Source organism: Helianthus annuus, chromosome 7 (assembly GCF_002127325.2).
Source record: "Helianthus annuus cultivar XRQ/B chromosome 7, HanXRQr2.0-SUNRISE, whole genome shotgun sequence".
Taxonomy (NCBI): domain Eukaryota; kingdom Viridiplantae; phylum Streptophyta; class Magnoliopsida; order Asterales; family Asteraceae; genus Helianthus; species Helianthus annuus.
The window spans coordinates 93,936,447-93,960,047 of NC_035439.2; the positions used below are offsets into that span (position 1 = coordinate 93,936,447).

Sequence of the window (23,601 nt, forward strand, 5' to 3'; positions counted from 1 at the left end):
TTCGTTAATGAGAGCCGCCAGCTGGGCTTGAGTCATGTCAACACGTCCAGACATGATCGTCATTGTAACAAGTAGCATACGTAAGAATGGTTCGCGAGTAAGGCGATGACAGAAAAGCGTAGGCATATAGGTGTTCTCATGTAATCAAAGCATGTGTATCTAAGCGTAATGCGAGCAAAGTTCTAAGCAGTTCTAGCAAACAGGCAATAAACATAACCTTATTACCTAGGATGTCGAGTCTTGCACGTGGAGCGAAGCGTCGTTGTGGATCGTTGAGAGCACTGTACTGGTTATAGTCCGGTTTTAATAAAACGTTTTCCCATATTAAAACCAAGTTCTCTATAACCAATGGCTCTGATACCAATCTGTCACACCCCCAAAATCCCACACGCGGAGTACCACCGCTTGGAGGCGTGACTGACCAGGATCAAGCCACCAATTATATCAAACATAGCATGTAATAATAATAATCAAAGACATAATTGGTGTTCAAAACCAAACACTGTTTAAGTAGCGGAAGCATTAAATGTAAAACCCAAAACATAAGTATCAATGTGTGAATGTAAAAGTGTTTGACAAGCATTCACGAGTTCTTGTCCACAACGACCCGCTTCTCCTCTGGTGCAAGCTCCAAGTATACCTAAGGTCCTGCAAGGCATGCAGCAAATAATCAACAAACTAGTTGAGCGAGTTCACAGTAAGTTCATAGTATAGTGTGCATGTCTAACTAGTGGGGGTTTCCCATGTTTATCCTGGCTAATGAGGGCTTCTCATTAACGGTACTTACTAGACTAACTTCCGACCATGTGTTCTTCTTTACCGAGAACAGGAAAACGTACAGGGTCACGCAGGCTTTACGTGACGTGCCCTTCCCCGAGGACAGTGGTACGCGTGGGGGCTACGTAGGCTTTACGCAGCGTGGCCTTCCGACATGGAAGCCAGTAAATGGTATTGGGTTACGTAGGCTTTACGTAACGTGTCCTTCCCGACCCGGGAGACATATGGCAAATATACTGGGTTACGTAGGCTTTACGTAACGTGTCCTGACTAACCTGAGGACGATGGTCTATAGTCTGGTATATGCGTAAGTACGAGTAACTCCTTTAACATTAACATATCCAACCCAATTCCCAACCCGGGAATCCCATGCCTTGGCTGTGTGAACTCACCTTGGTTTGCTCGGCAGATACACAAAGAGTATAGATAAGCTAGTAAATGGTCAATCACGTCCTAGCATGGTTGTAATACAAGTCAGGTTTTGACTAAGGTACGGCACGTATGAATCACATAATATAGCATATGGGAAAACACACTGATCATGGCAACATGCATTAACACATTCAACAGTTTACATCCAATTCAAGATTGGGCTCGCACAAGCCCACTCGTCTTGTGCGATCCAACATATGCTTCCCAAACATACCCGGCCCAAAAGTTAAACCCATCCGAAAGTGGCCCAAACAACAACTTAAAACATAGTGGCCTCGGCCCAATAAAATGACACGTAATTGCCGTTGTGCGATTCAGCATTCTTGTGCGATCAACTACTTATCCAGCCCAACAGTTTATCCGGCCCAAACTATCAGGTTACACATGTGCGGCCCAAGTAATGTAACAGTCAGCTTGTGCGGTTGATATGTGCTTGTGCGAGTGATCTGGTTTGTACGGCTGGAATTTGGGCTTGTGCGCCTGGACTTGGGCTGTCCGGCCCAACTGTCTTAACTATGTTACAGCCGTTAAAGCCCAATGAGCCTTGTGCGACCGGTCATCTCTTGTGCGTCTGAGATCATGTTGTGCGACTGGGACCTGTTGTGCGACTGGCCCTTATATGACCGGGTCAGGTCTTGTGCGAGCAGTGACCCTTGTGCGTTTGGGCCTGCTTGTGCGTTTGGTCCGATTGTGTGATCAATTAACAACTTTCCCATGATTTATGCTAACAGTTACAATCAATTAACTATTTCCAAAATTATCTAACCCAATCAACACAATTCCAACCAATCGTTTAGCATGGCATCGATCAAATAAGACTTTAACATCAATCCATAAGAACCCTAAACATGAACAAGCTTGAACACTATATATATATTCATGAACATACAATCGGGTTAAACCCTTGCAACCTAACCATTTCAGCCGATTATCAACATTTACAACCAAATTAACCACATGCAAATCCGAACCTTATGATTGTTATCACATCAAGAATCATTCAATTATACACAACAAGAATCCTAGTTATCCCATAACATCATGGCAGCCAAAACAAATCAACAAACGTAAATCAGTAATCACTAACCGGTTATAATCGAACAAGGAGAAAAAGAATGATCTTCTTGTGCCTTGTGCCGTCGAGTTCGAGCAAGAGAGAGAGCTAGGGTTTTCTGAGAACTTGTGTGTGTGATACGTTTGTAACAAATGAGAGAAACAACAACCCTCAAGGTTGTGTTACACGGCCAAAAGGAGAAGGAATGGGCCGGCCCTTAATGGGCTGCCCTTGAAGTCCGATTATAAGCAAAACGGCCCAAAGGCTTGTACGAGTGTAAATGTGGTGTGGTTCGGGTTATTCAAACATACACGTATTCGCACATTCATAAGTCATAGAGTTCACATAATTCACGTAATCACTTAATTAGTAACGTTTACATAATTATACATCGTAACGTCATAACAATCAATCGATCAGTCAAGTTCACAGGTTCACATATTTATTACAAGAACGGGTTTAAAATACGAGTTGTCACAAAGGGCATAACCAAAAATTCGTAATGACCATATCGAGTACGAAAAGCGGTCTTAGGAACATCCTCATTCTTGACCTTTAACTGATGGTACCCAGACCTTAGGTCGATTTTTGAGAAGAACTGAGCCCCTTGAAGTTGATCAAAGAGATCATCAATGCGAGGCAGAGGATACTGATTACGAATAGTAATCTTGTTCAGCTCTCGGTAGTCAATACATAAACGCATACTACCGTCTTTCTTCTTCACAAATAAGACTGGAGCACCCCAAGGTGAAACACTGGGTCTTATGAATCCTAAATCTAACAATTCTTGCAATTGTTCCTTCAACTCCTTCAGTTCCATTGGGGCCATACGGTATGGAGCTTTAGAAATAGGTTCGGCACCAGGGATCAAGTCGATGGTGAATTCTAACTGACGGTCGGGTGGTAATCCCGGAAGTTCATCCGGAAATACATCAGGATATTCACGGACAACGGAGTGGCTATCAATACTCTTAATACTAGCAGAAATATCCTTAATCGATGCTAGGAATCCAGCACAGCCGTTTGATATGGATTTTCGAGCCTTAAGCGCAGAGATAATTTTAAGAGATTTATGAGCTTGAGTTCCCTGATATATAATATCAGGATGATGAAGATTACCGAAAATAACACGGCGAGAATGACAATCTATAGTTACCTGATGTCTAGACAACCAATCTATTCCTAGAATAACATCAAAGTCACACATATGTATTGGAAATAGGTCTGCTTTACACACAATAGATTCAATACGGATCGGACAATCCTTATATACGTAAGTGATTACGGACGAAGTTCCTATGGGAGTGGAAATGGTTAAAGTATGATCTAAGAGAGTTGGTCTTATCGGAAGATACTTAGTAAACGAGTGGGATACTAAAGAATGAGTCGCTCCTGTATCGAATAACACATAGATACTATGTTCACCAATCTGAAGGGTTCCAGATACAGTACCTGGAACATTAGCAGCGTCAGTAGCAGAAAGTGCGAAAACTCTTCCTCCAACATTGGGTTGATGATTCTTCTTAGTATCTTTCTTAGGACATTCCTTAATCATGTGTCCAGTTTGGCCACATCTAAAGCAGGCTCCTGTACTTCGGTGACATACGCCTTGATGTCTCTTACCACAAGTATTACATAGAGGGTATGTAATCTGATTCGGGTTTACTTGTTGATTTAGTGGTTGAGCTCTAATAGGTTCTGCATACAACTGAATTTGGTTTTGAGCAGGCCTTGGGTTTTGAAGTCTAGGTTGCCATGGACGTGCTTGATTTCCAAAGTTTGGATTTCCTTGCACTTTGCGAACTTGATGTGGTGGTGTAGTGGATGATTGGCCAATTTCCTGCTTAAATTGGCCTTCCCTATTTCTCTTCTTATTATCCCCAGTTCGAGATAGGAATTCTTTCCTTTCGAATTCAAAAGTTTTGATTGCATCAGCAACTTCGGTGATATCCTTAAATTTTATGTACATGATCGACTTCCGAATTCGATCATTAACTGCCCACTTGCATTTTTCAGCCTGGACTTCTGCTGATCCTGCAACATCTCCTACAATACTAGCCAATCTTGAAAATCGAGTAATGAACTCAGAGGCTGGTTCATCACTCCCCTGTCGAATCACTGCATACTCCCTGATATAAGCTTCTTTATCAGCGGTCGAAAAATACTTGTCGTAAAAGATATTACGAAAGTCGACCCATGAAAGATTAGCGTCAAAATCATCCCCTCCTTTGACTTGCTTATATCCTTCCCACCAAGTTTGTGCGTCCTCTTCCAATTTGTAGGTAGCCAGTCTAACTTTGTATTGCTCCGGAACTCCAAGAACTCCGAAGATCTTTTCAATGTGAGCTATCCAGTTTCTTGCTTCGACTGGATTAGTAGCGTGACTAAAGGATTTCGGTTTTTGTTTTTGAAATTTACTAATCCATATGTCTATAGTATAAGTAATATTGTTCATGGTATTCTCACGGGTTTGACCACCAGAGATTGGATTAGTGTTAGTGTGTTCTGGATGACGAGTTTGTTGAATAACGGCCTCAGCTGTTTGGGCAACAAGGTTTGGAAGCAACCCAGCAACAGCCTGGTTGATAGCATTAACTATGTTTGGATCAACTGGAGTCTCATTCGAAGAAGTGTTATTACGTTCATGGTTAGTACGAGTATTCCTACGTGGCGGACGACGAGGAGGCATCTATAAGAATAGACATAGAAGTTAAATCAAATAAGAGATCAAGTTGAATCCTATCATAGATATCTACCCATTCCTCACAGGTCTTAATTACTATCTTCAAGTTTTCTACAGGAAAGAGCCTTCGCTCTGATACCATAGCTGTAACACCCCAACCCGGAAGGGCTGGCGTGTCACAATAACGGTAGCAGAAACAAAAAGTCATAATTCTATTTATTTATTTGATAATTTATTAAGGATACAACCATACGATTAAAATTTATACACAAGCGGAGATATTCATCTTAATTAACTTAATATCTTCAGATTTATTCCTATGCTTTATTCTTCTCTCTTTTCCCCTCCCAAAGTAACTTGTGGACCTGTATGTACAAAAAAAAAAAAAAAATTACGGAATGAGCCGAATGCTCAGTACGGAGTTATAGGCTCAAATAACAACTAAATGCTTCATATGAAATCTTATCCGGATGGAACTTTAGGCGAAAATGATACGATGCAAGAACAAAATTTCATAATCATATCTTGCGGATGTACCCATGAGCAAACTTAAAACGTGACAATACACAGGTAGCTACTCCTGTATATTTATCACATGAGATGGCGAATTGGCATACCCGTTATCCACCTCCTTATACTTATACTTAAACTCTAGGATCGATCCATACGCCTCCTAATAGCTTTATGTACCACACTTGTACTTAAGAGACGCCGTGAACTAATCTCTCCGTCACGGATGGAGCACATGATGTTGATGCCACAACAACATGCTCGTGGGACACTCCACGAGAAGCGATACTCAGGGTATCAGAGTACAAATGGTCTTATTCACATAACTTATAAAACTGATTTTCATAATAAAACGGAACATATATTGGAACATGCGATAATGAGTATAACATAATACTATCGCATGATATGAAAGCTAAATCAAATGATTAGGATAGGAATCGAACGGACTGTCAAATGAATCGATAATCAAAGACGTGAGGAGTTTTTAACAGATATAGTAATTTAGTAGTTTTATAACAATTTGAATTGAAGCAATAAAGAGTGGGGTAAGGATCCGTACCTTAATAATTCCAAAGTGAAGCTACCTTATGCTAATATTTTAGATTTATATGGGCAGAGTTTCGACTATTGATTAATCTTTTAACCTAATTTCACCATAATGCACACAAAACAGAGTTAGTGATCAATACAACGATTACGATAATTCCCCGTGATCAATTTGGACAATGAATGTCCAAGTGCAATACTTCGGCTCATTTATCAAAATGACAAACGATAAAGTACAGTACTTCGGCTCGTATATCGAATCATCGACAACGATAAAGTACACTGCTTCGGCTCAGTCATCGGATTACCGATGATAGATGAAGCATAACCCAAATATGGGCAGCACTTAGATATTCTTTGGGATATATTGATTCCGGACAATGAATCGTAATAGCGATCGAGTAATTACCCTGATTGCGGCAGCACCTCGATAATAGTGTGTGTGTTTGTGTAGTATTTTGGCTATAACTCAGTGTTTATAACGAATTTCTTCGTCGTTTTTGTGCCAGAAATCAAGTCCCAAACTGCTCTATTTATACCCGAATTTTGACACCGTCGCGTAGCGCGAGGGGTATCACTTGTAGGCGTCGCGCTACGCTATTGGTAATTTATGTTAGGCGAAATTTGTCCCTGTCGCGTAGCGCGAGGGGTAACCCCTATACGTGTCGCGCTACGCGAGTGGTCACCTATTTTCTATAGGTAGCTTCGTGTCTAAGTAGCTTAGCTGAGTTGATAAAATTGTAAAATTCAAAACGGCCAGCAAGTTATTTAGATAATCGTAACTAGGGTTTTGCCCCCCCTGAGTTTTAGGGGCCCTGATCCTGATTCCTATTGTTCTAAAATTTTTAGGGTCCATGCCAATTTACTTGGGTGTCTCATTTAGGGTTTCCTTAATAAATAATTACTATTATTCTTTTTATTTCTATAATAATGATTTTAAATTTATGGGCATTACAGCATTCTTGTTTGTGAAATTTTTGATGTGTGGGGACTCGACTTTATGGGACCTTTCCCACCGTCAAAAGGAAACAAATATATACGTGTGGCATGTAACACCTCGTAAAAATCATGTCCAATGATGTGTTGACACGTGTACAGAACCCTAATAAAGTCGAACGTTGACTATGAAGGACTAATTTTGCGAAAAATCAAAAACTCTGATTATGGAAGGACTGGAAGTGTTAACATGCTTAAAATAAGTCTCTGAATAACCTCTTACGGTATTTATATTCACAAATGGGCCACTTGTTGATCGAGAGTAGCCATTTGCGTAATAGTTTGAAAGTTTGCGCGACGAAGGGTTTAAAGCGTCAACATGTTAATTCTTACCTCTGAGTGACCTTTTAACAAACCCGAAGCATCGTGATGTTTAATAATACACACGAAAAACACTCCGGCGCAGTGACATAGGCTTAACATACCTTAAATAACTTTTACATAACCTAGGAATAAGTTTTGGAGGGTTTGGTGTGTTGAAATCAAGTTTATTCGATCGCAGGGACCATTGGCATCAAACTGCAAAAGTATACCGAATCGAATGGTAGCGAACATTCCGGAACTTGACCATAAGTTAAACATACCATAAATATCCTTTACATAGCTTAGAAATAGGCCTTGAGGGGTTCGGTGTGCAAAAATAAACTTTTGAGTCAAACAGGGACTAAAAGCGTCAAAAAGTGCATAAGTTTGCATTTTCGTACATTCTGAATATATCCGGACATCCAAAAATTTGTGTAATCATTAAAATATTTTATTTTAGTGATTGGCATGATAAAATTCCATTCGTCGCGTAATTTGGATCGTTTTTCGCGTCCATTCGTGTTTCGTCGTAATTAACCGAACAACGCAACCGTACGGCCAAACAAACCGACATCCGAGATGTTTCTGAGCATGTTTTATGTTCCCTATACTTTAACTTCATTTTAGAGCCTTGAAATGAGGTTAACGGGCCTTAAACGTGTCAAAAACGGCATTAATCATGTACAGGGACCAAAGCTGTCATTTCTGAAATCTGTTGCTGAGTTCCCAGGTGGTCGCGTGCCGCATAAGAAGTAGGCCCAGCCTACGCGGGGTGCGAGAGCCCATCAGATCAGCCAAAAATCACTTTTTTCAAATCAGCTGCTGGTTTATGGCTTTGGACATGGTTTTCTTCATTCTATGGGCTTGTTTTGGGCACCCATAGTATTCCAAATCAGTGGGTACACATGTAGGGTCTTGACCAAAGCACGGGTTACGAGAAACGATCCTAACGGTTCTTGAAATCCTATAAATACCTACTTGATTTGCTCTCATTTCACACACTTGATCTGAATTTCTCTAAGTTGAAGCCTTATGCTTCATACCTGAGTATTCTAGATCAAATTCTTCCTTGCTTGGACACCTTATAAGTGCCCTCTTATGGCTAGTCATTTTTATTTGGCTTAGAAAGCCGAAAAGTCAAGCATTTGCGATAAACACTATGACTTTTAAACGGTCAAGCCATTGTTCGTAACGAACATGGTTACGTGATCGTAATTAGATAGGTATTAAACCCTCAAAAAGGGCACCTCCTAATTACCACGTTTGCTTAGTTAATTGTCGGGTCAAAGTAATTAAAATAAAAGTCAAACGAGTCGGTTTTAAATAAAATTCATAACTAATGATGTAAAGACAATAAAATTAGTTTTGTCACTTTGATAACTTGGTAAATATTAATTGAACATGTCTAGGCATGTTCAACCCGACAATTCTGAGTTTAGGCTCGGTTCGCAACCAAAAGTCGCAAAAGTTGACTTTTGCTTTGACTTTCAGTTCTGACCCGATTTAGCTTAGTTTAGTTATGCCTTAGGGTTCCTTCAGAACCACATTATGTGTTAGTATAACCCTCAGAGGTTATACAACATGGTTCCTTAGAAATCCTAGTTCATTGCATGTTTCCGTTAAATGCTTAAAAGTTGACCATTATGCCCTTTTGATATTAAAACGATATTTTTGAAAATGTGAGATGACAAAAACCTTTATTACTGATTTATAAGCATGTCCTGAAAATTTGACACCAGTTCGTGGTCTAAAATAGAAGTTATGCGCGATATCGTAAAATGAAAGCTTTTTATTAATTAAATGGCATTTTTGGCATAAATCATATTCAAACCCAACTTTTGACACCAAACTTGTCACCTACTATTAAAATATAATATTTAAGGATTTTTAGAAATTTTTGTTAAATTTTAAACTGATCATAACATAGGGTTCTTGCATTGACTCGGTAATTGACGGTCATGCCCTTTTTGCTAATAAAATGAGTTGTACACATCTTTTACATATCAAACCTTTTTGTACTGGTTTTAAACATTAAATAAGTTATTTTAAATAGTAAAGGCTGATCAAAATCTCAGATTTCCTTAATCAACCCGAATATCGTCAAATACCGACTTTTATGCGATTTAGGCGCATAGTATGGTTTAAAACCATATTTGGCACCTAAGACTTGTTACCTACTGATGTTATGAATAACTTTTTATACTTAAACAGTAAGTAAAAGTTTTGAACTCAGATTTCCAAATTTGACCCTTATAGCCTATGTGAAATGGCCAAAATGCCCCTACAGTGCATAGTTTGGTCATAAATGATAAAATTCACATATGTATGATATCTTACTGATATAACTTATTAAAATAAATATTTTTACCGACTATTTTAGACCAGAACATCAGATTACTATTTAACCTCTTTTATAAACTTTAAAATGACCAAAATACCCTTACGGGGCTTAAATTGGTTTCAAATTCGATTTGGGCATAATGGAAGATATCTTACTGATATCACAACATATTTAAAGCATATTAACTTGTGGAACTTGTACATGACTCTTTTGGTTACCCGTTATGCATATACGCGTTCGGTACGGTTTATGTAACTAGTTTGCATAAATTGACCGAAACGGGTCAAACCTTATCATTTTCACTTCAAAATCCAGAATGTGTTTAGTTTACCCATATTATACAAGTCTTCATACTTGTCGGGTCTAAATCACATTCTAATCCGGTCTTCGCTTAATCTTGCGTTTTGAAAACCTTTCCTTAAAACTAACCGGTCTAAGTTACAACTTAAATAAGACCCGTTAGGAATCTAATAGGTTAATAAAACCTTCGTTCCAGATTGAGAGCCCCGGTAGAAGTACTTGTACTTGCTGATTGAATATACGGCTGAAAATAAAATTTCATTTTAGCTCAGGTAAATCCTTTTAACTTATTTTCCCTTATACGGGCTTGGGATACGGTAAATTATTACCGCTTGGTCGGGTGTAGAAACCTTTTAATCGGAGATGATTAAATTGCATAATCCCATTTTAATTAGTATTGCTTGATAACAAATAACATTGGGGGTTAATGACCGTGTCATGGATATCCTTGGCTCATTTAAAAAGCGTAAATGGCCACAACTTAAGCACGGGGTGTAGGCATACACCTGCCTGTTGCGTATGTAAAAGATATACTCATTCGTGAGGAAACTTCATGTGAGTTTATATTTGTGGTGTGTCGATTAATCTTGTTCGGCTTTTATACCGGCCCTAAATGTTGGACAAACATGTAAATTTGATACAAGATCATTATTAATGTAATTGTCCCAAGTTATAAAAGAATATTTGTGCCTTGTGCATTTAAATGAATTTTCATAAATATTTTCAAAAGAGTCAGTTAATTGTATTTACCAGTGTAAATTGACATATTTTCCAAAAAGATTAAGTGACAGGTACATGTACGTAATTGGCTGGGAGCTCGGGGCGTTAATAAGGAATCTTGCAAGTTCTAAACGTCTAAAGTCTGTTGAACAATGTTTATATTTCTGTTCTAAGATCCGCTTGTGGATCCAAATACAACTGTTGTGTAATATTTTATTATACTTTCGAATCGGTTTGTATTATTATTACTTTAGACTTCCGCTGTGCATTGAACTGTGATTGTTTGACGATGATGATATCAACTACATCACGATACTCCCCACCGGTAATACGTGGAAATATCGGGGTGTGACAGGTTGGTATCAGAGCCAACATTGAGTAAATTAAACACTAGCCTTTTGTGTTTAATCTCAATGACATAATAGCACATTCCTTGACTTCCGAGTCTAGACATGAACTAGGAATGATCTCATCCTTGTTATATATATACATTGCTTTCGATATTTATGTATTTCAGGAACGAGTCACCGCGCAAAGCTGCCATTGGTGGAGGCTCTCCAAATCCGAAGTTTAAGAATGTAAAACTTCGTACCACAGCTCGGATAAGCGTACGACCAGTATGGAGATAGAATTTTTTTACCCATTTCCAAGAATTAAACCAGTTGAAACCATTAACCATATTTCAGATTCTGTACCTAAGACTTTTGAACTTCAAATGAGAAGCCAACGTCGGAGGAGTCCATACCAACTGTCCCTGAGGCTCCCACTCCAAAGATGATACCTATGGACCCAAAGGACCCATATTTCTTACCTCCAAGTCTTGGAATCCCAAACTTGGATTTTACCTGTCCTGACCTTATTCGTGATCCATATTATTTATTAACCATAAAATCCTTGGATTCCATTTTTACAAAGATTCCTAAAATAGAAGATTTCGACTACACACCAAAACCTTCAGTATTCGTACCGCACACAGAGGACCAAGGAGAAAAACTTTCAGATATGAAATGAAGAAGAAACTTCTTTTGTTATATTTCATTCCTATAGTAGTCCCTATAAGGACATATATATCTTCAAAGTCCCTGCGTGGGCGAATATCTCTGTGTAAGACCCGTTTAGGGCAATTACTGTGATTCTTTAGGACTTTCTATGAAAAGTTTCCTTTTTGAAATTTACTTTGGTATTAAACATATACATATGTATTATGTCCTAAATCAGAACATCGTTTTAATTTATGTTTGCTCTGCCATTATATCTCAAAGAAAATCTTAAAGCTATAACCTAGCCTATGTGTCATTTTAGACATGGCTATAATGGTAAAGCCTTTTTAAGATGATAGATCCTTGTTAACACCTAAGAACGTGTTAGCACTCTTGACAAATGTGATTCGAGAAAATCACAATAGTCATCCTTATATTGGATTCTTATCTAGCCTAGTGATTTAGAAATCATGGCTCAAATCATCAAATAAGATGATCATATCATAAACATCCCTTAGTGATGAAATGCCTACGAGCTATATCTATTGTCCTAAAAGACAAAAGACAGTTGTAGTCTTTGACTCCCTGTCAAGAAAGATAATGAACTATGTTCAAACCTTAATGCCTCGATCCTATAAGATCATGGCTTATAAATTCAAAATTGTCCTCGTGACAAGGCCTTTTGTGCCATTTCAATATCCTTAATAGTTTATAACTGGATTAACTATAACGTAGAGTTTAAAATAAACCTGATTATCAAATTAACCAGATATGGTCTATTTATACTATGGTTAATGAATCATCGAAAATGATGGTTCCATAATAGACTTCTAAACAAAATTATCATCAACTATTTTCAGCATGCCTGAATCAGAGGAAGTCAACAGTCATCCCAATATGAGGAATGACAATACAAGGATGAATGTAACGGCTGCAGATTTACATACAATGATAGATAATGTTGACAGTTCAAAGAATCAAGTGGTACTCGCAGTGGGACCCAATCCGTGCCTCACACAAACCACCTTCTAAGACACATACGTCTTATAAGAATGATTCTCATCATTCTTCAAATCAGAGAAGTGTTCCATCCAGACAAATTGTGCTCAATCAGGAGCCACGTGTTAAGACCTGCTCTTATAAATACTTTGTCTCTTGCAAACCAAGGGACTTTACAGGAGAAAAAGGAGCCATCGATTGTATGACATGGCTAGATGAGATGGACACAGTAGTAGACATCAGTGGTTGTGCAGAGCAGGATATTATGAAGTTTGTTTCACAATCATTCAAAGGAGAAGCGTTGGCATGGTGGAGATCATTGATCCAAGCCACGGGGAAGATCCTACTTTATAACTTGTCTTGGGATCAATTTGTAACCCTGATCAAGGAAAACTTTTGTCCTCAGCATGAGGTAGAAAGGATAGAAACAGACTTCTTGACTTTGGTCATGAAGAATTTAGATTGTCAGGCATATGTGACAAGTTTCAACACTATGTCCCGCCTAGTTCCCTATTTAGTCACCCCCGAACCTAAACGCATAACGCGTTTTATTGGAGGCCTAGCACCAGAAATTAAGGGAAATGTTACGGCATCTAGGCCTACCACATATAGGTCCGTGGTGGACTTATCCTTATCTCTCACTTTAGATGCAATCAGGAATAAGTCTGTTAAGACTTCTGGCGAGGGAAAAAGGAAAGGAGAAGAGGAAAACTCTCATCGATCTAACAAGAAGAAGAAGGGAAATTCTGAACACAGGAAGGATTCCGAGTTCAAGAAAAACTCAAGTCAGTTTAATAGCAGACCCAAATGCAGTAACTGTAGAAAGCGTCATTCTGGAAAATGTACGATTGACCCACATGCTAAACTATGTGGGATTTGCAAGACCAAGGGTCACAAGACGTTAGAATGCAAGGAGTTGAAGAACGCGACTTGTTACAACTGTAACGAGGAAGGGCACGTCAAAACCAATTGCCCAAAGCTTGCAAAGAAGCCTGAAGATGCCAAGAAAATAAACGCGCGAGTCTTCCAGATGAACGCCCAGGAGATAGTGCAGAATGATAACGATATAACAGGTACCCTTCTTATCAATAAGGTTTAGGCTAAGAATTTTGTTTGATTCTGGCACATATAAGTCTATTGTGGGCAATAAATGTTGTGAGCTATTGAATCTACCTGTTAGAACTCTAGATATAAAACATGAGGTAGAATTGGCCTATGAAACCTTTGAGATTGCTTCAACAATTTTAGATGGATGTTATATATCCATTAGGAATCATTTTTTCCAATGTCCTTATGGCGAGCTTTCAAGCTATCCAAAATCATCAATATGATAAAGACAGATGTGACATTTTGATCCCCTGTCAAAAAGGTGATGGACTAGGTCCAAACCTTAAATGCCATTGATGGTCCTTTTGTGCCCTAGGCTAAATATAATTTATATACATTTAAATAACATTCATTGGGAATGTTCGTACCATATTAGCCTGTGTGATTTAATGATACCATGGGTAGTATATAATAAGTCATCAGGATGATGAATAGCTGATATAGTGCAACTAAGTAATTGTTTCATTTGGTGTTAGGGACCAAGTCTCGAGTATGACAAACTCGGATAAGGCAATCGTCAATCACGTCATTGATGATGCGACTCATACTGATGATGCTACAATTGTGAACCTCAAAATTAACAGAGATGTTCTCCAAGCTATGATTGACGCAGCTGTTGGAAAAGCTATGAGAAAGGTCGTGAAAAAGTTCAAAGAGCCTAATGCTTCTTGCTCCAAATCCCAATTAAAACCACATTTCTTTACTCACGAGAAGGATCTTATTCATACCTCGAATGAAAAGAATGAACCAAAAAGGAAAAAGGGAGAAAGATAACTCCCAGATTTCTAAGAAAAAGAGTAAGCAAGAGTCCAATAAGAAACCTGTATGCAAGACCTGCTATAAAGGACATAAGGGGCAGTGTCGAATGGAACGAAGGCCAAGACCGTGTGGCATCTGTAAAAGCACTGGTCATCATTTGCTTGAATGTAGGGACATAAAGAATGCAGTCTGTTTCGGCTGTGGTGAGAAAGGCCACATCAAGACTACATGCCCTAAATCTGTCAAGGGAGGTTCGACTAAGAATAGAAAGCCTAAGAATGATAGCGCTTAAACTCTCTCGATGAATGCCAGAGGCAGTTCATATCAATAATGTCATCAGGTACATTCCTTATCATTTATCAGTAATATAAGTGCTAAGAGTTCTGTTTTGATTCGGATACCAATAAATCGTTCATAAATTGTAAGCATAGCAAACTTTTAAAATTTTCCCATAAGAACCCCAGATATTAAGTGTAAGGTAAAACTTACAGGCAAAAATCATGGGAACCATTTCCCTGTCAGAAATCTTCATTCGTAAAATTCGTGAGTACCCTCTGTCCAGATGGAGTACGTCATTATATGTTATTTATTTTTAATATCTCATTGATTTCTATCAACTGTGAATACCAGAATGTATAATGAAAGTGCCATATGAGGATTGGTGTATCTTAATATGTTCCATAGATTGCTTCCATGCCTGATCAGTATAGAGGTTTAATGCATGGAACCACTGAGATATCCCAATGGTTATATTGTACTAAAGTCAGCTAATGGTATTCAAAGAAGATATCCAGAACAGAAATGTCCAAGTAAGTGTCATTGATTAAGGTATCCATGGATTCGTAAAGAAAATGTGTCATTTATCTGACACATGCAAAGATAGTAGAACCGGGGCTTGAGATTTAAAAAATCTCTGTAATCTCCTTGCGTCTTGACTATCTTCTCCAAAGAAGTACCCTGTTTACCTCCGAAGACAAGTAGAGTTAAGATTAACATCCCTCTTAGGGCTGCAGTATTGTGAAATCTCCGTGTCGATTAGTACCACCAATTATGGAAGAATCGAAACCCTAATTAAATGAATTTTAAGATAAGGGTTCATAAAACCTAATTCGTAAATTCTGAGAGCTCCGATATTATTAATTAAGAAAGACGGTTCATTATGCTTATGCATTGATTACCGCAACCCTACTTAGGTATTAACTGAGAATCGCTATTAGCTACCCAGGATCGTCGACTTGTTCAACTAACCATGAGGATAGCAAATCTTTAAGATTGGTTTAAGCAGTAGTTGGAAAGACTATCCCACCTTAAATAAGCTCTCCTATAACTAATGGTTAGTATGTAAGCATCAAGGCTGCTCCTTTGGAGACCTTGTATAGATGGGATGTTAAAAATCTGTTGTTGGACAGAAGTTTGGTAAGTCCGAATTAGCAGGACCTGAAATTACCTTGGAAACAACGAATAAGATCATACGAATCCGTAATCGTCTGAAAGTTGCCAATAATCGACAGAAAATCAATGATTGATGAGAATCGCAAACCTGTTAAGTTCTTAACAAGGGATAAGATTCAACAAAAAGTATCACCCTAGAGAAGTGTACTACATTTTGATGTAGCGGGCAAATTAAACACTGAATAAATAGTACCATTCGAGAAAATCGAATACATCAAGAACGGTAGCTTATAAGCTAAAACCTATTTAAGGAGCTTGGTGGAACTCGCAATATGTTCCACACTTGTGATTTAAAGATATGGCAAGACAATAGGTCAAGAGCATTGTCACATAATGATGTGCGGATTAATAAAAACTTATAGTTTGTGGTGAAATCAGCATCGATTGAGGATCGACAAGATTAGAAGCTCCAAAAGGATACATGTACCTAGTATAAAGGTCATCTTGGGTGCCTGGAGAGGCCCCAGATATGCTGTGGAAGATTAAGTCCATTATAAGACAGAAAGTACTTCCATCTTTTGAGCAAATCTCGAGGTCGAGATTTCTTTTAAGGGGGTGATGATGTAACACCTAGTAAAAATCACGTCCAATGATGTGTTGACACGTGTACAAAACCCTAATAAAGTCGAACGTTGACTATGAAGGACTAATTTTACGAAAAATCAAAAACTTTGATTATGGAAGAACTGGAAGTGTTAACATGCTTAAAATAAGTCTGTGAATAACCTCTTACGGTATTCATATTCACAAATGAGCCACTTGTTGATCGAGAGTAGCCGTTTGCGTAATAGTTTGAAAGTTTGTGCGACGAAGGGTTAAAAGCGTCAACATGTTAATTCTTACCTCTAAGTGACCTTTTAACAAACCCAAAGCATCGTGATGTTTAATAATACATGCGACAAACACTTTGGAGCAGTGACATAGGCTTACATACCTTAAATAACCTTTACATAACCTAGGAATAAGTTTTGGAAGGTTTGGTGTGTTGAAATCAAGTTTATTCGATCGCAGGGACTATTGGCGTCAAACTGCAAAAGTATAGCGAATCGAATAGTAGCGAACATTCTGGAACTTGACCATAAGTTAAACATACCATAAATATCCTTTACATAGCTTAGAAATAGGCCTTGAGGGGTTCGGTGTGCAAAAATAAACTTTTGAGTCAAACATGGACTAAAAGCGTCAAAAAGTGCATAAGTTTGCATTTTCGCGCATATCTTACGTTCTGAATATATCCGGACATCCAAAAATTTATGTAATCATTAAAATATTTTATTTTAGTGATTGGCATGATAAAACTCCATTCGTCGCGTAATTTGGATCGTTTTTCGTGTCCGTTCGTGTTTCGTCGTAATTAATCGAACAACGCAACCGTACGGCCAAACGAACCGACGTCCGAGATGTTTCTAAGCATGTTTTATGCTCCCTATACTTTAACTTCATTTTAGAGCCTTGAAATGAGGTTAACGGGCTTTAAACGTGTTAAAAATGGCATTAATCTTGTACAGGGACCAAAGCTGTCATTTCTGAAATCTGTTGCTGAGTTCCCAGGCGGTCGCGGGCCGTGTAAGAAGTAGGCCCAGCCTACGCGGGGCGCGAGAGCCCATCAGATCAGCCAAAAATCAGTTTTTTCAAATCAGCTGCTGGGTTATGGCTTTGGACATGGTTTTCTTCATTCTATGGCCTTGTTTTAGGCACCCATAATATTCCAAATCAGTGGGTACACATGTAGGGTCTTGATCAAAGCACGAGTTACAAGAAACAATCCTAACGTTTCTTGAAATCCTATAAATACCCACTTGATTTGCTCTCATTTCACACACTTGATCTGAATTGCTCTAAGTTGAAGCCTTATGCTTCATACGTGTGTATTCTAGATCAAATTCTTCCTTGCTTGGACCCCTTGTAAGTGCCCTCTTATGGCTAGTCATTTTTATTTGGCTTAGAAAGCCGAAAAGTCAAGCATTTGCGATAAATGCTATGACTTTTAAACGGTCAAGCCATTGTTCGCAATGAACATGGCTACGTGATCTTAATTAGGTAGGTAAACCCTCAAAAAGGGCACCTCCTAATTACCACGTTTGCTTAGTTAATTGTCGGGTCAAAGTAATTCAAATAAAAGTCAAACGAGTCGGTTTTTAAATAAAATTCATAACTAATGATGTAAAGGCAATAAAATCAGTTTTGTCACTTTAATAAGTTGGTAAATATTAATTGAACATGACTAGGCATGTTCACCCTGACAATTCTGAGTTTAGGCTCGGTTCGCAACCGAAAGTCGCAAAAGTTGACTTTTGCTTTGACTTTCAGTTCTGACCCGATTTAGCTTAGTTTAGTTATGCCTTAGGGTTCCTTTAGAACCACATTATGAGTTAGTATAACCTTCTGAGGTTATACAACATGGTTCCTCAGAAATCCTAGTTCATTGCATGTTTCCGTTAAATGCTTAAAAGTTGACCATTATGCCTTTTTGATATTAAAACGAGAATTTTGAAAATGTGAGAGGACAAAAACCTTTATTACTGATTTATAAGCATGTCCTAAAAATTTGACATCAGTTCGTGGTCTAAAATAGAAGTTATGCGCGATATCGTAAAATGAAAGCTTTTTATTAGTTAAATGGCATTTTTGGCATAAATCATATTTAAACCCAACTTTTGACACCAAACTTGTCACCTACTATTAAAATATAATATTTAAGGATTTTTAGAAATTTTTGTTAAATTTTAAACTGATCATAACATAGGGTTCTTGCATTGACTCGGTAATTGACGGTCATGCCCTTTTTGCTAATAAAATGAGTTGTACACATCTTTTACATATCAAACCTTTTTGTACTGGTTTTAAACATTAAATAAGTTATTTTAAATAGCAAAGGCTGATCAAAATCTCAGATTTCCTTAATCAACCCGAATATCGTCAAATACCGACTTTTATGCGATTTAGGCGCATAGTATGGTTTAAAACCATATTTAGCACCTAAGACTTGTTACCTACTGATGTTATGAATAACTTTTTATACTTAAACAGTAAGTAAAAGTTTTGAACTCAGATTTCCAAATTTGACCCTTATAGCCTATGTGAAATGACCAAAATGCCCCTACAGTGCATAGTTTGGTCATAAATGATAAAATTCACATATGTATGATATCTTACTGATATAACTTATTAAAATAAATATTTTTACCGACTATTTTAGACCAGAACATCAGATTACTATTTAACCTTTTTTATAAACTTTAAAATGACCAAAATACCCTTACGGGGCTTAAATTGGTTTTATATTCGATTTGGGCATAATGGAAGATATCTTACTGATATCACAACATATTTAAAGCATATTAACTTGTGGAACTTGTACATGACTCTTTTGGTTACCCGTTATGCATATACGCGTTCGGTACGGTTTAGGTAACTAGTTTGCATAAATTGACCGAAACGGGTCAAACCTTATCATTTTCACTTCAAAATCCAGAATGTGTTTAGTTTACCCATATTATACAAGTGTTCATACTTGTCGAGTCTAAATCGCATTCTAATCCGGTCTTCGCTTAATCTTGCGTTTTGAACCATAAACCTTTCCTTAAAACTAACCGGTCTAAGTTACAACTTAAATAAGACCCGTTAGGAATCTAATAGGTTAATAAAACCTTCATTCCAGATTGAGAGCCCCGGTAGAAGTACTTGTACTTGCTGATTGAATATACGGCTGAGAATAAAATTTCATTTTAGCTCAGGTAAATCCTTTTAACTTATTTTCCCTTATACGGGCTTGGGACACGGTAAACTATTACTGCTTGGTCGGGTGTAGAAACCATTTAATCGGAGATAATTGAATTGCATAATCCCGTTTTAATCAGTATTGCTTGATAACAAATAACATTGGGGGTTAATGACCGTGTCCTGGATATCCTTGGCTCATTTAAAAAGCGTAAATAGCCACAATTTAAGCACGGGGTGTAGGCATACACCTGCCTGTTGCGTATGTAAAAGATATACTCATTCGTGAGGAAACTTCTTGTGAGTTTATATTTGTGGTGTGTCGATTAATCTTGTTCGGCTTTTACACCGGCCCTAAATGTTGGACAAACATGTAAATCTGATACAAGATTATTATTAATATAATTGTCCTAAGTTATAAAAGAATATTTGTGCCTTGTGCAGTTAAATCAATTTTCATAAATATTTTCAAAAGAGTCAGTTAGTTGTATTTACCAGTGTAAACTGACGTATTTTCCAAAAAGATTAAGTGACAGGTACTGTACTTAATTGGCAGGGAGCTCGGGGCGTTAATAAGGAATCTTGCAAGTTCTAAACGTCTAAAGTCTGTTGAACAATGTTTATATTTCTGTTCTAAGATCCGCCTGTGGATCCATATACAACCGTTGTGTAATATTTTGTTATACTTTCGAATCGGTTTGTATTATTATTACTTTAGACTTCCGCTATGCATTAAACTGTGATTGTTTGACTATGATGATAGCAACTACGTCACGATACTCTCCACCGGGCCCACCGGTAATACGTGGAAATATTGTGTGTGACATGGCAGTAGATTACTTGTCTAAATGGGCCGAGGCCGAAGCTCTTCCAACAAATGATGGAAGAGTTGTGGTAAGATTTCTGAAACGATTATTCTCTCGTTTTGGAACTCCAAAAGCATTAATAAGTGATAGAGGTACCCATTTTTGTAACCATCAACTTGAAAAATTTTTAACAAGGTATGGGGTCTATCACCGGGTCTCAACAGCATTTCACCCTCAAACAAATGGACAATCCGAAGTGACTAATCAAGGTTTAAAAAGAATACTTGAAAAAACCGTAGGTTTAAATAAAAATAAATGGGCTGATAAATTAGATGATGCTTTATGGGCTTTTCGAACTGCATATAAAACAACAATAGGTACCACCCCATATAAGCTTGTCTATGGAAAAATTTGTCATTTTCCGGTAGAGATGGCACACAAAGCCTACTGGGCAATTAAAAACGTAAACTTAGACATAGAAATTGCCGGTAAAAATCGATTTTGTCAATTAAATGAATTAGAAGAATTAAGTAATCACGCATACTCTAACTCCGAAATTTATAATGATATACATTAAACCAAATGAATTTCGGGTAGGAGATCAAGTTCCATTATTTAATTCACAACTTCGATTATTTCCTGGTAAGTTAAAGTCTAGGTGGACGGGACCTTTTTCTATCACCCACATTTTTCCACACGGTGCAATTGAAATTAAATCTCGGAATGGAATCACATTCAAAGTCAATGGCCAACGGCTAAAGCTTTATCAAGGATTTATTGAGGATGAAGAGGAGGAAATCTCGCTATAAGCGGCCGAAGAAAAAACGAAGGTTTGAGCATCAACATCATATCTTGTAAGTAAAGAACGACAGAAAAGCTTCTAAATCGGTCAGATTTCTAAAACCAAGTTTTGGGAAACGGGTCACTCACACGTGCACTATAAAAAAAAATAAAAATAATAATAATTTTAAGCCGCCCACGGGACCGTGTTCGCGTAACTAACGGGATAAAAACCCCTTTTCTTTTCATTTCTTCACTTCAACACGACCCGTTTCCCCAAGAACTCTCTGGTTCCACCGGAAATTTCTGCAGATTTACACGTTCTTCCGACTTCCAACAACGTCAAGGTATGATTCTATCATCATAGTTAGTTAGATTAATCACTTGCATGTAGTTTAACATCAAAAATTTGGGGAAAATCTAGGGTTCTTCGACTTGAACCGAATCAAACCTCAAATTTTTGCTTAGATCTGTTAGTAGTAATATAGTTGCATGTTATAGGAAGTAAATCAACTTGAATTGTTTGTAGATGTGCCCGATTTCAACCAAAAACCTCAAACCCTTGTTTTTGAACCGAAAAAGATAAAATTGAAGGGGTAAACGGTTTTTTTTGGGAAAAACGGCACTTGGGGTTTCATTTTCGGGGAAAACCGCCCCTACTCAACCAAAAATGTTCAAGTTTTCGGGACCGGGTCGAAAAAATGGGTTTTTGGGAAACAGACGCCTGAGCACAGGGTCATGATCAGTGAGCACGGGGCGTGTCCAGCTAACTTCCGGCGAACATGGGGCGTGTCCAGTGAACACGGGGCCGTGTTCAGCTGGCTGTTTTCAGTTTTCTTCGAAAACTTACTATTTCATGCTAATTGTTTTGTGTTTTCTTTCAGATGGCCAGGAAGTTCACAAGATTCAACCAGAATGAGTGGGTTGCTCAAGCTCGGTTTGAAATCCTTAAGGCAAGGCCTGAAGAAAACCCATGACAAGTCTGCCTAAAAACCTTAGAAGCAGTAGGACAGCTTGACCGCTTCAAAAATATAGTCACTGGTCCCTTGAGGGCAGCTCTTTGCACTAGGATCCACTCGGTTCACGAGTACAACATGGAGTTCTATCGCACGCTTGCCTACAAGGGAAAAGCGAAGCCTTTTAATAATGAGGGAGTGGAATTTTGATGTGCTGGGAATATGCTCTCAGTATCGATTACACAATTTGGGGCAATCACTGGGTTATATGCTGAAGAGGATGTTGGAGATGAGGAGAACACGGGTGGTCTCCGTGAACTCCCACAAGAACAATGTCAAGCAGAATAGGCTCAAATTGGGGAAGGACACTATAGCCCGAGCCAGGCCAAGAGCACACAGTTGCGGGATCCTCTATACCGCTACATTCATAGGGTCCTCAGCAACTCCCTCTGCCAAAGGCATACTGGTGTTGTAGGCTTGCGTGATCTGATTATCCTCTACTACATTCACAACCGTGTACACCTCGATGTTCCACACCTGCTCCTTCGCAACATGCACCTGAACCAACTAGCCAATCCCCCAACCTCGATCTTCTATGGAGGGTGGATCTACCGCCTCCTCAAGCATTTCGTGCAAGGAATACGGAGGTCCTTCCATAGGGGCCCATGGTCAAGTAAAGTGGACCTCGTCATATGCCGCTCAATGGGGATTATCAATGAAGCGGGTGACGGGACAATCAGATTTCAAACGGTTCAGGGACATGTGTGGAACCCACAAGAGGCTCTTGTCCTTCACGCCCCACAGATCCGTCTTCCTCCCCAGTTCTAGTATCAGCATCATGGTGATCCGGGCCAATCCTCCTCTCAGGGAGGTGGTTTTCCTAATTTCCAAAGTTTACATGATCTCTTGCAGGAAAACCTCATGTGCACCCGCAACACCTACAATATGGCAAGCAACACATACACCCGAGTCGGAGTTATAGAGAGGAACATCTCCGAAATGCAGGATGACATCAACAACATCCGGGAGTACATGGCGGGCCAAGGAGGAGATAACGAGGACGAAGATATGGATTGAGCTGGAGGCGGTGGGAGGTGATGTAACACAGTTGAAGGTCTTAACAGGTTAACCCCTTTCTCTTAAAAACAATTTCATGGCCTGCGTGCAATTGTTGAACAATTTACTTTTCCGTTAACACTTTTAATTTCCTGCATTTTTCTTTTTTTTTTAAGTTTATGTTGTGGATGTTGAACTTATAGTAAGGTAGAATGTGGTTATTTTGTTTGGTGTGGTATTTTTAAGTAAAACATGTACCTACGAGGCTTGGAAGCACTAAGTATTAGCGCTACATAAGCCTGGAAACCAGAACCGAAAGCC

At 38.5% G+C, this 23,601-nt stretch overlaps 1 protein-coding gene across 1 annotated transcript; it reads left to right on the top strand.

Moving 5' to 3' along the window:
• Positions 1 to 13,137: 13,137 nt before the first annotated feature.
• Positions 13,138 to 13,743, top strand: LOC110866646. The gene has a single exon (XM_022115788.1). The coding sequence runs from the start codon at positions 13,138 to 13,140 to the stop codon at positions 13,741 to 13,743; it is 606 nt and encodes a 201-aa protein (XP_021971480.1).
• Positions 13,744 to 23,601: the final 9,858 nt, after the last annotated feature.